Source organism: Neofelis nebulosa, chromosome 10, assembly GCF_028018385.1.
Source record: "Neofelis nebulosa isolate mNeoNeb1 chromosome 10, mNeoNeb1.pri, whole genome shotgun sequence".
NCBI classification, from domain to species: Eukaryota; Metazoa; Chordata; class Mammalia; order Carnivora; family Felidae; genus Neofelis; species Neofelis nebulosa.
Genome location: NC_080791.1, coordinates 55,609,489 through 55,625,824, shown reverse-complemented (window position 1 = coordinate 55,625,824; position 16,336 = coordinate 55,609,489). Strand labels below are relative to the sequence as shown.

Genomic DNA, 16,336 nt, shown 5'->3' with positions numbered 1-16,336 from the left:
AGAGGTGTGGAGGGTGAGGAGGAGCTGGCCAGAAGGAGTAGGAAGCAGAGGGACTAGGGAAGATCATTCAGGCTAGTGTAGGGGTGGAGGTAAGAGCATCTGTAGCAGTAGGAGGGGTGGTGGTGAGGAGAGACAGGGCAGACAGGAGAGCCACGGACTGACACACTGCCCACACATGGCACGCAGGATCCTAACTCAGCAGTAGACTACACGAGCCCTGTGCAGAGAACATCAGAGGAGGAGAGCTCGGGGGGAAGGGCAGGAGAGCTCAGGAGCTAGCATTGCAGGAGGAGAGATTGCTCGCTGACAGCCTGTGGGCTAACTAGTTCTTTAGTTTGTTAGCTCATCGGTTCACCATCCCGCTGCACACCTCCGTCTGGGCTTTGGGCTAAAGGAATGAAGTTGATACGGTTCCTGCCATCAAGTGAGGGTCGGGCATGGCAACTAATAATTGCCTATCGAGGGTGCCTTGGGAAAGGGTTTCAGGAGGAGGTGGCTTTTAGGTGGGCTTTGAAGGATGTTTGGGAGTCTGCCAGATATTGAAAAAAGGGTAGGGTCATGTAGGTGGAGAAAACAGCAAGAGCAGGATGTGGCATCACTCTGGGTTTGGGGAAGGGTAAGCAGTCTGTCATGACCAGAGAGTTGAGTGGGAGGGGCAGGGGAGGTGAAGCCAGCACGAGTAGACGAACACCAGGCTAAAGCATTTGGCTTTTCCAAGGAGTCTGTCCTAAATCGTGCCTGCCTGAAGAACACTGCACCCAGCAGTTCCAGACCACCGGAGCCTGCAAAGACCTTCTGGAGCCCCGTGGTTGTGCCTGCCACCATGAGAACTCCTCTCCCTAGAGGAACCAGGAGCGTTCCGTTGCTGGAAACTGACCAAGGGACAGGAACATGGCCCCAGGCTGATGGCGAAGGTGGAGGACTTCATGGGGACCAGCCGGCACTGGCTCGTCATAAGACGAGGGGGAGCTCCTGAAAGCCTCCTGAGCCTCATCAGGAAGGTTTTGTCCTCACCCCCCACTCACAGAAAAGCCATGCCCTCTGGAGCCCCCTCTGGGAGCTTTTCAGGGACGATCGCTATTTCTCTGGGCTTTTGTAGCACTGTGTAATCGCCTCAGATCAGAAGACACATAGAGGCTGGCGTGGACAAGTCACTTCACCCCTCTGAGCCTCTGTTTCCTCATCTAGAAAGTGGGCACATAACTCCTGTCTTGGTGAGTGTTGTGGCTGAGACAACGTACATGGAAGCTCCAGGCACAGGGCCTGGCCCACAGCAGGAAGCAGTGAGTGTGGAATAAATCAGCGCTAACATCTCCCAGCACCGAGGAAACTGGCCCAGGCTTGGGCACAGGCACGATGTAGGAGCCAGGCGGGCACTGGCCTTCTGCCTCGGTGACCTTGTCCCCAGCTGCTGAGGGAAGGGTGGGGAGAGGTGAGGACCACAGTGTGGGGGGCCTCTATTCATCTGCAGTGTATCAGCTTTGGAGACAGTGTGCCCTCCCGGGGCCCCAGGCCTGCCTCACAGGGTCTGAGCAGGGGCCTCGGGGACCAGAGCTGCCTCAGCCCTTCTCAGCCTGGGCAGCTCAAGGGTGGGCAGCAGGACAAGGGCTACTCTCCCCACATCACCATTCTGGGGGGCCCAAGAGCAAGGAGACCCAGGGCCGGATCCAGGCACAGTCTGACATATACCCCACACGTGTACAAGGCATGCACTTGGACACCCCCCCCCCCCCCCAAATGCGGGCGCACGTCGTGTGCGCAGACACAAATATGTGGAGATCCGCCGCTGCTCCCAGACTTTGGTGACCAGCCACACACGCTTGGACACATAACATACACAGCTAAAGCAGGGTACGTGCAGACACAGCAAGGCCCACGTATACACAGATGCACACACACAGACCCATACGTGCGTATACATGCGCACTGACAACAGGCACAGGGACATCCATAGACAAGCACACACATGCGGACACAGACGCACGCACAGGAACGGGGTCAGTCGCCTGCCCAGAGCCCTTTTAACTCCAACATCCACATAATGCACATGAAGCCATGCGGGGCTGTTCACACACATGTGCACGCTTTCACAGCTGTTGTCACCTCTGACCCAACAGCATCTCTATAAGGCAGGCACGGCAGGAGCAGCTAAGGGTACAGAGAGACCCCCTGCCCGGGTCATGGTAGGAAACCAGAATCTTGGTTTGAATTCTGGTCTCCTGGGTCTGCCCTGCACACCGGGCCTCCACAGACCCACACGTGTGCTCATGGAAACTGTGTTCGCAAAGCCTCAGACCCGGAGGGACCTCGCGGTCACCTAAAGATGGGAGAAAATTCATAGGCCGAACGTGAGCCACAGAGTTCAGTAGGGGACCCAGGGCCGAGCTTCTGTCCCGCCACCAACACGGCTGTGTGCAGGTGCAGACGCGGTCGTGCACAAAGCCGTGGGCTTGTCCCACAGCTGGTGTGTGCAGGTCCTCCTTCCTGCACACCGCTGCAGCCTCGTTTGGCTGAACGCACTGTCCCCAGGAGCTCAGGGTGACTGGCCGGGTTCTGCATTTCAGGAAGCTGAGGTGTAAAAAGGTTAGGCCCAAAGCCACGTAGGTCAGGAGTTCAGGAGTGGCATCTCCCAAAGCTGAGTCTAGCACTTTCCACACAGCAGCTGATGGCCCCATTCGCACCTCATCCACGGGCCTCTCACATCTCCTCTCTTGCTCCTGTGTGTGCATGTGAGTCCGCGTGCGTGCGCGAGCACACACACACACACACACACACACGCAGCCTCTGTGAGCACAGCCCCCACCAGAGTATTTTTCCAATGACCCCCAGTTCCGTGTAGTGCCAGCTCTGCCTCCGAGGGGTCTTTTGAAGAAGGACAAGTTTGTTTAGGGCTGAACCTGCTCCCTGGCCCCTGGCCCTCTCCCCTCAGTCAGGGAAATGAATTCCACCTGCGCCAGTCCGCCTGCTCTGAAATCAGCCTCAGGGGTTTGGTGAGCAACTCTTTGATGTTAGAAGCTGCTTTAATGAGTTGGTTGTGGGTTTGTTTGCTTTTTTTCCTGTAAGACAGAAGTCTCATTTTCCTAAGAACTAAGGAATTATCACTCTGCTCCCCTTCTTTCCCCTGAGATTCTGGGAGCCCAAGACCTAGACTCCCAACGCAGTGCTCTCAGATACCCAAAGGGTTAGGCAGGCTAGGGCAGGAGAGGAAGGGAAGGGGGCGGCATACTTACAGTGTTTGCTGTGGTCGAGCCCTGTCTTGGGAACAAGTCTTACGTGGGCCTCGTCGACACCCATTTTAGGGATGACAAAAGTCTCCGTCCTCGGAGACGACAGACCGCCCGGCTGAGTTTGGGGCCCTCCTCTGCCTGGCTCCAGCTCCTGGTCCCCGTCTTTCCCTGTGGCAGCTGTGCCACTTGGGGCACATGACCTCCTCCCTCTGGGCCCAGGCACTTGGGCTATACAGTGGGAACAGTGTTCTCCATGTGAGGAATAATAAGCCCTATGATAACAAGATCTCAGAGTCCCAACGATTTGTCAAGAACAAAGCACGGCGTGAAAGGGAGGGAATAATTCTATTTTTATTGTTTTTGTATCAAGAGGCAAGTTTGCCCATAGGATTCATACTGGAATGCATCAGTTAATATCGCTCTAGGGCACTTCTTAACGAGCACTCTGTTGGCTTTCAGGTTGCTGGGCAAGAGCATTCTCTGCGGGGATTGGAGTAGAAGGAGGGTTTGGGGGTACGTAGGCACAAGAATTTCTGGGCTGGGACAGGCCCCTGCCCCCCTGTTTTCCTCCTCAGGGCCCAGCAAAGGCCTGACCCGAGCTCCTGGGCCTGGCCATACCCTGGCGCGCTTTGGCAAAGGCCACCTTGATTTCTTGGTTTATGAGGTCCTGCCAGGGATCCCTAGGGGGAAAGAAGAAACAAGAAGAATAAAACTGCCATCCAGAACAACAGTGGTGGGCGTTGAGAGCCCCCAGCTGCTTACGGGGAGCCGCTTCTGCTTCTGCGCCTTCCCCTGATCCCGGCAGCAGCCCTGCCACGGGCGTACCCCGGTCCAGGCTCAGGGAGGTGAAGAGTTGTAGAGACTCATTTGCATGTGGGGCTCCGTGTCCAGCCTCCCAGGAGATTGGGAGCCAGCCCCAGGTCTGTCCCCTGCTCCAGATGTGAGCTTGGGAAGCCAGAATGCCAAGGGCCGAGGGGCTCTGTGGATCTTGAGGTACGAGGCAAATCTGGGTTAGGGACACTGGGCCCCCACCATGCACACTCTTTCGTTTTCTCATTTGCTTCCCATACGTGCCTGGAGAACGGTAGGTTAGGGTTATGACCTTTGCATGGAGAAGAGAACAAGGCTCTCAGTGACAGCCAGGGCCTCACATCAACCTGGCAGGGGACACTTTTGAGCCTGTAGAGGGAAGAGAAGCGACCATTCTGTGGAGCGTCTCTGTGACACGTGACAGGAGGCACTTCCGTGGGCACTGCTGCTGTGGCCATACCAACACATGGAAGAGGGATTTGTCCCCTTCCCCTCGTCTTCACTGGCTCCCAAATACACGAAGGTAAAAGGTATCCCAAACACCCCCAAATACATGAAGGTAAATGACTTCTGTAGATACGGCAAATACAGAGAGCAAGGATAAAAGCATCTTTAGAAAACTTGGCTTTAAAAAGAAAATCAAGTTACAGTATATCGCTGAAGTAAGAATTTGGAAACTGCCTTTCCCCCTTTTTTAAAGTTATTTATGTATTTATTTTTAGAGAGACAGAGAGAAGGAGAGAATCCCGTGTCTGTATATCTGTTGGTCTGTCTGTGATCTCATCTCCAGCCACACAGAGGGGCACGTAGTGGCATTTCCATGTGTGCATGTACCGGAGGCCCACAACAGGTGTGTGCCCACTTATGTGCGTGGGCCCCATGTGTCCACGTGCTGGGTCTGATTCGGGGGGCCCAGGCGGGTGCCGATTCTCCCCTGCCTGCCCGAAGGCCTCGGAGGCTCCCAAGTCAGGTGGAGTTCACGGGGACTAATCTCAGCTCTCTTCCTTCCCTGAGCCAAGAAGATGAAAACGTTTCTGGCGCTTTCTAAAGTTTCCATCAAGGAGTGGGAAAGTCATCAGCTGAGCGAGCTCAGCCTGACAGATGTTTGCCAGACCTGCCATTCCACTCCCAGGATGGGGTGGGCCAGGGCCCAGATGGAAGCCGGCGGGAGCTTGAGAGCTCACCTTCCCGGGGTCCCGGCACTGGGAGACCCGTGGGTGCATCAGACGGCCAGATCTCTTGGGGCTTGTGTGAGCAGGGGAACGTTCCATAAATGAATCGAAAAAACAAGAGTCAGGAAGCAGCAAGTGCTATGGGGAGGCAGTGCCGGGAGATGGGAAGGAGGTGACAGCAGGGCTTTCTTCAGCATGTGTGATCAGAGCCGCCTCGTGAAGGAGCGGCATCAGAGCTGAGGCCTGCAGGATGGGAAGGGACCACGCCAGGGCATTTCGTTACAGGGGATAGCAAGAGCAAAGGCCCTGAGGTTAGAGAGCAGCTTAGTGTGTTTTGCGGCAATGGCAAGGAGGCCCTGAAGAGCAGGTAGTGTGCCGTGGAAGGTGGCCAGGGAGCCAAGGCCAGGGGCAGGGGCAGGCCCAAAGGAGTGGGCCTCCAGGGTAGCATGAAAGAGTTCGGGCCTGAGCCTCAGAGCAGTAGAAAGACCTAGAGGGTCTGTTGAGTAAACAGGGGGCTTTCCTATTGATCATGTTGGTGTTCGTCTTAAGAGCTCCCTCTGGCTGCCAGGTGGGGGGCGGAGGGGCACAGCGGATGGGGGGCGGCCCCTGCCCGGGCCAGGAGAAAGGTGCCAAAGCCAAGCCCCCAGGTGGAGCTGTGATGGAGGCAGGGCTGCTGGGAAGCGTCCTCCACCTTTCTGACTGAGGATGGAGAGGCCACCCACCACGAGAGAGCCCTGGAGGAGGGCCAGGCTGCCAGGTGAAGCTCCAGAAGGATCTTGCTGAGGGACAGCAAGAGTTGTACAACCCAGAGCTCGGAGGGGAGGCGGGGCCAAGGCCCATGATGGATGTCTTCAGCATCTGGATGGGAAGGGAACCCCTGCATTTCAGAGTCCGGGGCTGGCCAGCTGGCGGGGAGCCTGCGAAGGGTCAGTTGGAGAGGAAGGAGCACAGCTGGGGAGCCAGGGAGGCCTGGGGCATATTTCCGGGAAGAGGGAAATATTTCTGGCAAAGGGGAAATGCTGTCGAGCAGTCAAGTTGAGAACTAAAACTGCCCACGGATCTAGTGACATGGATGGAGGTCACTGGTGACCACAGAGTCTTCTGGGCGCGTGGGAGTGGAAGTCAGACTGCGGGGGCTCGGCAGGGAGTGGTGGGTGAGGAAGTGAAGTCAGCGTCAGCAGACGGGCCTTCTGAGAAGTACTGCTCCCCACGGGGGCGGGAGTGGGGGGCACCTGGAAGGCTGTGAGGCAGAGGAGGCTTGCCCTTTGAGGGGCAAGAGAGGTGGGCCGGAGCAGGGGACCCTCATGGACGAGAAAAGGCCACAAAGGGCCACGGCTGTCCTCCTGGGGATGGGTGAGCCAGGGAGCTATGGCACATGGGAAGGCCCCAGGCCATACCCTGTTCCTGTCCCCACACTGCTGCCCCAGCACACTGTCTGCACAGAAACCGGGCTGCATGGAGACGTTTATGTGAGCATAAGCTGGTTCTGCACCCAGGAGCTGGGGTGTCCTTGGAAAAAGGGTGCACCTGTGTGTCCTGTACGCCGGCCAGTACCCCAGTGTGTGCCTACCCACCCCCTCCCCTGTCCTACAATGCTGGACCCCGCTCTGTGTATGTCCCGCGCATTTCTTGTCTTTGAGAGATGGAAGGGGGGCAGCCTTGGGTGGGGGGCCATCCCGGAGGAGGTGAGAGGAGCCAGTTGGAAGTTCTGGTGATGGAAAACCCTGGGCAGGAAGCTCCAACATGCTGGTGCTGCTTAGTGGGGCTCAGCTTCCACACCTGTGGTCCCCAGGACCTTTCCAGTTCTAGGAAACTGTCATTTTCAGCCACCGGTAACACCCGTGCGCCCTGCCCTCGGCCCCCTGTGGTCCCTTCTACCGCTTGAATGGAAGGGAGTGAGAAGAGCACATTGCAGTGGAGCGCTATTGCTTTCCTCGCCACCCCACCCCCATTGCCCTCTGGGAAGGACGCAGGGTCATGGAGGACAGGGGACAAAGGGAAGGGCCAAACTGCCAGGCAGGCACAAGCTCTCTGAGGATCTTACTCACTTGGCCCCTAAAGTGTGAATGTCCTTTCATCTATAGATTCCTCATCTGCAGAAACAGTCCGAATTGACATCAAACGCCCAGTAACTCTTTACCAAGGCTCCAAATGGGGAGACGGTCACGCGCCCAGCACCGAGGGAAAGGCCGACCTAACCATCGCACGCCCGCATGTTGCGATCCCGATGCCGTCACTGCAAATGTGTGTTTATAAAGGGCTCTGAACCATACGGACAGCACAGACCAGAATGAGAAATTATCCAGGCACCATGACCTCATCCACAACAAACGCATCAGCAACAGGCTAGCAGCAGCGGTCTCTCGGGACTGGAAAGAGGTAACTATTTAATCGTGAAAGAATTCTGTATTTTCCAAGTTTTCCGCGTTGGGCAGGTAATAATACTCTTATGATCAGAAAAATAACAAATATCAAATTTCAAACAAAAGACGCTGAGCTCTGCGGGCAATTCCTCTTACTCACCCAGGTTTGATGTTCAGTGGTGTGGGGAGGGGCCTGGGGAAGCCTGCCTTCCCCACCAGCCAGTAGGTCTCCTCTTTGCCCTTCCCCTGGAGGAGAGAGGAAAGGGGACTGAGCACGCCTCGGGCAGGGAGTGAGGCCGGAGGAAAGGGCGCAGATCCAGACAGCTCTGGAGAAGCGACTTCTCCATCCCGGCCCTTCTTCTTATGAGGAGTCAAAGAGGGAGTGGCTCCCGGGAAGAAATATATATTTTTTTTAGAATTTGGGGAGTGATTAAGACACGTAAAGGCGATCGACTCCATCCTTGACTCCAGGCAGGCATTTCCTTCTCTATCAGATGAGTGAGAATCTGTCCCGCTGCCCCCAAACACTGGATTTTCCATCAATGCCAGGAAAGAGAGTCCCCTCACCTTTAGCTCAGTCTGGCCTCTGATGTCAACTGTGTAGCCTTCATCCAGGCTGAGCAGCATCTGGACCGTGCTTCTGTTGACATGAATCCTGTATGCTAGCCAGAAAGGTAGTAATCTAGTCACCACCAGGTGGCAGCATACCTAGTGTTTCGTACTATCAAGACCCTTAACAGCCCCCAGTTCCAGCCAGTAATACACCCAGTTCTGATTCATACGGCACCCTTCACCTAACCTTCCTGTCCCTCTGGTAGACCAGAGGCCTCACTAGGGGCCTCAAGGAAAAGCGGATTCCATAGATTGAGTGTTAAGAGGGACTCACGATGAAGTCAGAATGTCTAGGAATGTGATTTTTAGTGATAGGGAAGTCAATGAAGACGGAGTCAGAGGGACAAGCAGTCATTTTCTTTCAAGAGCAGGACTCCCCGGTAGGGCCACTGCATCTAGTCACGCAGGACGTGTCGAAACGACGTTAGGGAGCAGACAACTCATGCAGCCAGAAGCACATGTCCCAGGACTTCAGATTTGACAGCTGCTCTAACCAAGCCATCAGTGTGGCCTCTGATGCCAGCAAGGGCCTAAAATGACATTGAAAAATCGAGAGGGGTCTCCTCATTGTAAAGGTGCGGAAACCCAGGCCTAGAGGAAGAGTATTTTCAAGGACAAGCCGGTGGCAGAAGGGGCTAGGACCCAGGTTTCCTGCCTCCCAAGTCATTGTTTCCTCTTGGCTAATTCTCTCACGAGATCATCCCAAAAGCCCCATGGAAAGTTACAAGAACCAGCGACCTACGCGATCTCCTTACAGTTGTTTCATTGACAACTAAGGTACACTGCCACCAGGTGGTGATTTGGTTACTAAGCACTCTTTCAAACAGCCAGGCTGCAGGGGTCACTGAGAGCCCTTACCCAGGCAAGATAGAAATGTAACACTCACGCAGTCCTGTGGACTCCATCCGGGATGCGGTGTTCACAGTATCACCAAAGAGGCAGTACCGAGGCATGGTGAGACCAACGACCCCTGCCACACAGGGCCCTGAAATTCAAATGTGTCCGGTGAGCGCCAGGAGGTCCTGGACCCAAGGGAAGTTCCCATGACAGTTTGCCCTTGCCCACCCCCTCTGCTGTCAACACATCCTGGGCTCCAGCTGGGGGGTGAAGATGAAGCTATATGGAGTCTCCAGTTATACCCAGAGAAGAGAGGATATTGGTGCCAGTCTCTGTGCCAGGGGTGGGGGTGGGCACACAGATAAATCAGAGCCAGCGTTTGCTCTTGGGGAACTCCCAGCCTGGTGGGGGAGACGTGTAAACTGTGATCGATGTTGTCAAATGGAGGCACCAGAGCTGTGCTGGCCCCAGAAGGGAGTCTGACCCAGCCCAGAGGACTTCCTGGAGGAGGCAGTGCATGAGCTATGTCTTGAAGGATGAGAGAATGAGTGGGCAGGGCATGGCAGGTGCCAAGGCACAGAGGCAGAGAGCCCACAGGTCTGAGGGAAGCGGCAAGCAGCTGAGTCTGGATAGGACGGCAAGTAAGAAGTTGTGGGAGATGATGTTGGAGGGAATAACAAGGGCCTGGGAGGCTGGGGAGGGGTGGGGAGGGGGGTGCGGGGACAGGAATTTGGACTTTATCCTGCAGGTGAAACCATGGAGGTAGGAAGGGGTGGGGACCTGAGAAAGATGCCCCAAGGTCTCTCCTTGACCCATCCCAGCAAACATTTAGTTGTTTGCAGAACCACAGAAGGTCTCTGTCCTGCCTCTCCTATCAGACTATCAGCTCCTCAATATGAACTCAAAATAGCTTTGACAGATGCTGAGACAAAATGTGTGTGTGTGTGTGTGTGTGTGTGTGTGTGTATGAAACCGAGCATCACAGATTCTTTAACTTATAACATCTTAGAACCTTCAAATAATAGAAGAACAAAAGGAATGCAAAATTTTCCATCCTAGAGTTTTAGGATCTCAGAATTCTAGAAGCACACCATTGGGATTGCCCCAGCCAATGCCCCTGGAACGATTGGGAGGTTGACGTGGCCCGTCGCCCCCACAGCCCCCAGTTTGTACCTGAGTGCAGACCAGCCCGGATGTAAATGGGTACATCGGGCGCGTGCCTCATCCGGAAGCCTCTCACAGAGCTGAGGATGTCCAGGGCCATGTTGGCGATCTCGGCCGCATGCCGGCTCCCGTTGCGCTGGGGCAGCCCTGAGGCCACCATGTAGGCATCCCCGATGGTCTCCACCTAGAAGTCACAGCCTTCACGCTCCAGTGCAAGAACACGCCCTCCTTGGACCGTCCCAGCTCACACAAGGCCCTTCTGGGGAGCCCTGACCCACCCCTCAAGTCTCTGGCCCACGGCGTCGTCTCTACCAGGCCTCCCGTCCCAGGTGCCTCTGGCAACACTTAGATCTGCACGCTTCACATCGCCTTGGTCTGAATTGCAGTTGACCGTGGCTATCTGGGCTTCTCTGGCCCCGGGCCATGAGCCCGTTGGCATCGGACTTGGGCGCCCCGTCTGCGCAAGGCCACAGCAGCAGATCAGGACTTCATCTGGAGAGGAATACATGTATATTCGATGCATATACACCCCAGGGGGTTGGAAAATAAGTATACCTAGTATGCCTTCCAAGGCGTACGAGGAACAAACGTAGGTGTTGGAATCCTACAGATGCGGGTTCAATCCCTGGCTCTGCCATTTACCTTGGGCAGACCACTTCACTTGTGCGAGCCTGTTTCCTCTTAGGTGGAATGCATATGAAAGATAAAGTGTTGAAAGCACTAGGCTCCGGGTACCAGAGGGGAGGTGGGCAGGGGGATGGGTGAAACAGGTGACGGGGCTGAAGGAGGGCACTTGTGATGAGCGCCGGGTGATGTAGGGAAGTGCCGAATCACTAACTTCTACACCCGGAACTGATATTTCACTGCATGTTACCCCCAAAAAATTTTTAAAAAGAACTAGGCTCATCATAGATGCTCAGTGGAAGGCCACCCACCTGCCTCTTCGGTGGCTGGCCTGGCCTGCTTACACCTCTTGATACGAAGCCCCCCCCCCCCCCCCTTCTAGAGGTGGCTGCTTCTTCTTCTAGGCAACTCTGACTTTCAAAAGTTGAGTGGAGTAGAAACCTGCCTTTCACCCGCCGCTCTCAGCTCTAGCTCCTGAACTCTAGCCACAAAGCGTTCCCAGGCACCTTCTTTCTTCCGAAGGCCCTGTTCCAGCTGCTGGGGATACAGACGTGTGCCGTGGCCCTCCTCCCCGCCACAGGCCAGGCCAGCCAAGGTGAAGATGTGACTCTACCCGCCAAGTCTTCCCCTCTCCAGGATGAAGAGCCCAGCTCCTGCACTGCCTCTCCCAAAGCCAGCAAATGCTGGCACCTCCCGGACCTGGGGAGCAGGTCCTGGCCGGCTCTCAACATCTGCTCTCCCTTGGCACCTGGTGTGCAAATAATCATAATCATAATCATAAATACTTCCCCTGACCATAGGGAGCACTGCAACTCAATAAATCTCTTACACAACCTTTGCTGTAGACTGTGCCTTACTCCCCATGTTCCCCAAAGCTCTCCGTCACCCTCCCAGGCGATCTCTACCCCACTGCCAGGAAGTGATCTGCCCTAATCATGCCACATTCTGTTTAGATGCTTAAATTTGCTCCCTGTGGCCTGGCAGTCAGGGACTCCTGTGATCTGCAGAATTTCCTGACAAAACGCTAACGGTCACTCCTCGTTCCCCATGCTTCCATCAATGGGAACCTTTCTGCTGTCCGCAGAGACACTCAGGGCTTGCTCGATGGCCTGGTCCCCCTGCCCGAAATGCTCTCTCTCAGTCCCCGTTTGTTGAGATCCAAGCCCTCCATCGGCCCAGCTCACACTTCGTGGAGTCCCTAAAATCTTCCTGGTCACCAGATGTTTCCCTCCTCTGGGCCGTGAGCCCCGTCTGCCTCCCCATCACCTGCGGTTGTCCACCCTGCACTTGGGGGCTGGCAGTGAACGTGGCAGGGGTCGGGCACATGGCTACGCCCCACTGTGTACCTTTTCACAAAGGAGAAAGACCTCCCACCCCATGCGCCAGGAGGGAAAAATATGAGCGAGCCCTGGCTTTCCCTCTGCCCACCCACCTCTTCCCACAGGAGGAAGAACCCATTATCTGATTGGCGAGATTGAAAGGACGAAGCGCTTACATACTGGTATAGCAGCTATCACATGCCAGACGTCGTTCCAAGTCCTTTACAAACATCAATTCGTTAGACCTTCACAAGAATCCTGTGAGGTAGGCACCGTTACCGTTGCCGTTCTGCAGGTGGACATCGGGCCGGAGGATTGAGCCACTTGCCCACGTCACACGGTGCAGATGTGACCTCGATCGGTCCAGCCCCAGAGCCCGTAGGCTGTGCTGCCTCTTGATACGCGTGGCTTGCGCCGCTTCTCTCTCTCTTCTGGGGGACAGTGCCTGCTGTGTGGGGTTTTCCTCAGCGACTGCCCTGTGCAGTCAGCACCTGTGCGTAGGTCAGTCTGGCCTCCCAGAGGCAGCCCCGGAGAACTACAGCTCGCTGGCCTGACTTTGAGTCAGCCGCCGAGCGTGCAGCTGAAATTCAGGGACGGTACATCTGCTTTGGAGACCCAGCGTTGCCTCAGTCGGGCGACCCCAGGTCCGGACTGGGGAGGAGAAGCACATGCTAGTGTCTCTAAGCTGTTAGACTGCCCTCCACCTGCCTGTAGTGTCATTAATAATCACCCCTACAACTCCAGTGACAGCAAGACGATCAGGCACAGGCCCCACTCTCTAGGAGCTCAGACCCATGAAGATGATCACTCAGAGACTCCTATCATAGTCGGCACTCAGCTGCACGCAAGGGTATACGCAGGCGTGGCCCTTCTGTGGGTGGGAGAACACAGCCAGAGAAGCGAGGGCAAGGTTTCCATACTGGCAAAACACAGATGTGAACTCCAACTCCACCACTGACTTGCCGTGTGGCCTTGGGCTAGTCACTTACCCCTCTGAACCTGTGTTGCATCTGAAGGGATAACGGTCCATTCCTCTGAGGGCCATTGCAAGGGTTGAATGAAATACCCTGTGATAGTCCCTTGGCTGGGCGAGTCCTCTGTAGATGCCTCACTAATGCTGGGGCCCACCCCAGACCTCTGCCCCATCTGTGCTTTCAGGGCAAGGCCTCGGCACCTGCTCGTGGTGGTGGTTGTCATGGCATTGGTGAACGAATGATCCGTAGCCCTTCCTCTCACGCTGCTCGCTCTGTAAAACGATCCTAAGCCATAATAGGCAATTTCACCTCTTTTTACAAATGGGTGCTTGGAACTCGGAGAGGTAAAGTGACTTGCCCAGGGCCGCTTGGCAGTATGGCTAAGGCCGGTCTCTCCCGCTGGGGCTGAGGGGCTAGGGTAAGTCCCCTCCACCCCTGTAGCCCACACGGGCTCTGCTGGAGCCATGTGCATAAAGTGCTCATTCAGTGCGTGCTGGGAGGAAATCACGAACCCCTGCAGAACCAGGAAATGATTGCCTGGCTGCCTCCCAACCCAGACTGGATTAAAGAGCAGTAACCAGATCCTGCTGGGGACGAAGGGGAAACCGAGGCGGATGGCGTGAGTGATGAGAGACGCGCTCACACATCGTCAGGAACAGGCCGCCTGTTTCCCCACATCTGGAGGGGTGTGCGGGCCTTGTTTTATTCCATTTCATCCTGCCAGAAAGATGCAGACCTCTTGGCCAGAGTTCAGAGCGGATCAGAAAGTATGATTCAGAGCGGGGAGGGGCACATGTGTGAGAAAAGATTAACAGGAGAGGAAAAGGCAAGGCCAGGGGTGACTCAGGGCACATCAAAGCTGCGGGGTTCAGCAAGATGAGATGAGGAATCTTTTCCTGGGGCCCACAGGGCCAGGGCGGCTCTGGAAGCAAGAGGGAAACTCAGCCAGCATGAGAGACAACATCTCAGAACCAGGAGCTGAGGCAGGAGTATAGGCTCCAGCATGGGGAGCAGGAGGGAAGCTGTGTCCTTGGCATGTCGGTGGCTCAGGTCTCTGAGGCTCAGTGTGCGGCAGGGTGGTATAGTGGACAGAGCCAGGCTGTGGCGGGAGACATTGCGGGTTCTAGTCCTGGCTCTGCCACTTACTGGCTGGGTGACCTTGGGCAAGTCACTTTCCTCTCTGGGCCTCAGCGAGCTCTTCACTCAGTCAATATGTATTTCCAGACAACCTACCATGTGTTGGACTTTGCCAGGCACTGGGGACAGAGGGGTTTAGGTTAGAACCATACGGTGTGGCTGTGCTTTCCAGGGGGAGTTATGAGAGCACCACACAGGAGCTCCTAACCATGTCTGGGAGGGGAAGGAGGCTAACTTGAGGCCAGAAGGATGAGTAGGAGGGGGCCAGGTGACATGGAGGGAGACCAGTGTCCCAAGAGGAGGCAACCACGTGTGCAAAGGCCTAGTAGCCCCGTCAGCAAAGCATGTGTGAGGAATATGAGGTCTGCAGAGATGCAGCGGCCAGAGATACAGGTAAAGAGGTAGGTGGGGCCAGCTTCTGGAGGGTCTTGTGGGCCACTATGAACCTTTGGTTTAACCTGAGGATGTTCATCTCTTAGGGATGGTGAGCCCCAGAGAAGGGAGGTCTTGGGATCAGAATGCCCAAGTTCAAATCTCAGCTTCACATGCCACTGGAAATATGTAATTAGATGAACCCATTAGTCACCTGTTTCCTCATATATACAGTGGGGTACCATTACCTACCTTCCAGACTGCCATGATGATTAAGTGAATTAGTACATATAAAGCACTTAGACTACTGTCCGGTATACAGTAAGCACTCAATAAGTACTGGCAATTATTGTTGTTGGGATACTGTACATAATGCTATCAGCAGACTGCCTGGCACCTCAAAGAGGTGCCTCTGTCCAGGCATCCTGTCCACTCTGGCTTCTGCCACAGGGCCTGGCCTTCCCCTGTCCCTGCCTCCCTGGAGGGCTATGGCTGGAAGGGGACTGGTGGGTCACAAAAGGAGGTTAAGGCCAGTGGAGTCTGAGTGTGGCAGTTTCTGGGGAGCTCCCCCACCCCACCTCCTCCACTGTGTCTGAAGTGACCCAAGACCTCTAGCAACTGGACCAGAACAAGGGGCAGGACTAGGGTGGGGTCCCCACAGCAGGTACAGAGGTACAATTTGCTTACACAGCACTTTTTCAAGGGGGTTAGGAACTACCCATCATCTGCCAACCCCCAAGGTTGAGGTCACCATTCCTCATGTTTTATACATAAGGAAACAGAAGTGCAGAGAGGGAAACCATTTGCCCAAAGCTACACAGAAGCTGGTGGCCAAGCTGGGACTGAAACCCAAGGTCGAGAGATGCACAGGGACTAGATCGTGGAAGGTCTTGACAGCTCTGCCCCTGCTCCCCTCTCCAGTGTCCCTCAGCCGCCACCTACTCCACCACCAGCCCACTTCACGTCCAGCCATTACAACCCGTTCAGCACTCTTCATACTCACCAGGCCCATCCCCTCAAGGCTCAGGCTTCGGCACATTATTCCCCCATGGCTTGCCTGGAGGAACCACACCCAGACTGGACAGCGCTAGGAAGATAGCACCTCCTCCAGGAAGACTTTCTTGCTTTTTACTCCACACGTCTAACCCTAGCTGGATTGGGGGACCTCTCAGCCTCCTTTGCCTGCCCTGACCATCGCTTTTACTGTGGGCTGTCTTCATCTTTTATCTATAGCAGTGAGCTCTCCCTGAGGACAGGCACAGGAGATGACTCATCTGTCGGCCCTTGCCCAGCACGGGTGGAGTTAATTTCCCCACCTCTTGAATCTGGGTTGGCCCCTTTCTAAGTAAACTTTAATGCCCAACATGGGGCTCAAACTCAAGAGCCCAAGAACAAGAGTTGCATGCTCTTCCGACTGAGCCAGCCAGGCACCCATGGGTTGGCTTTTTGACTTGCTTTGACCAATAGAATATGTCAGAAATAGCCATGTGCCCAATCCCAGCTTAGACCTCAAGAGGCTTCTGTCTTCTTTCCCAGAACCCTGCCATACCATGTGAATGATACCAGCCAACCTACTTGGGGTTAACAGACCATGTGGGCCACAGCTGTCCCAGTCAAGGTTCCAGACACATGAGACGTCCCAGCCAAGATCGGCAGAACTTCCTAGCTCCCTTGCAACTGACCACAGATGCATGAGTGGTCCAGCTGAGTCCAGAGAACTTTCCA

At 55.4% G+C, this 16,336-nt stretch overlaps 2 protein-coding genes across 2 annotated transcripts in view; both read right to left on the bottom strand.

Moving 5' to 3' along the window:
- LRRC32 (leucine rich repeat containing 32) overlaps positions 1-3,367 on the bottom strand; it is a 28,633-nt gene extending 25,266 nt beyond the window's left edge. The window contains exon 1 of the mRNA XM_058687704.1: positions 3,231-3,367. The gene's annotated coding sequence lies outside the window, so the exon portion shown is untranslated. The remainder of the gene's footprint in view (positions 1-3,230) is intronic.
- Positions 3,368-3,553: 186 nt separating this feature from the next.
- LOC131486568 (guanylate cyclase D-like) overlaps positions 3,554-16,336 on the bottom strand; it is a 52,454-nt gene continuing 39,671 nt past the window's right edge. The window contains exons 16-20 of the mRNA XM_058686483.1: positions 10,195-10,369; positions 9,071-9,169; positions 8,140-8,234; positions 7,733-7,818; positions 3,554-3,907 (exon numbers count right to left, since the gene is read on the bottom strand). Coding sequence (XP_058542466.1) covers positions 3,799-3,907; positions 7,733-7,818; positions 8,140-8,234; positions 9,071-9,169; positions 10,195-10,369 — 564 coding nt within the window. The 3' untranslated portion in view covers positions 3,554-3,798. The remainder of the gene's footprint in view (positions 3,908-7,732; positions 7,819-8,139; positions 8,235-9,070; positions 9,170-10,194; positions 10,370-16,336) is intronic.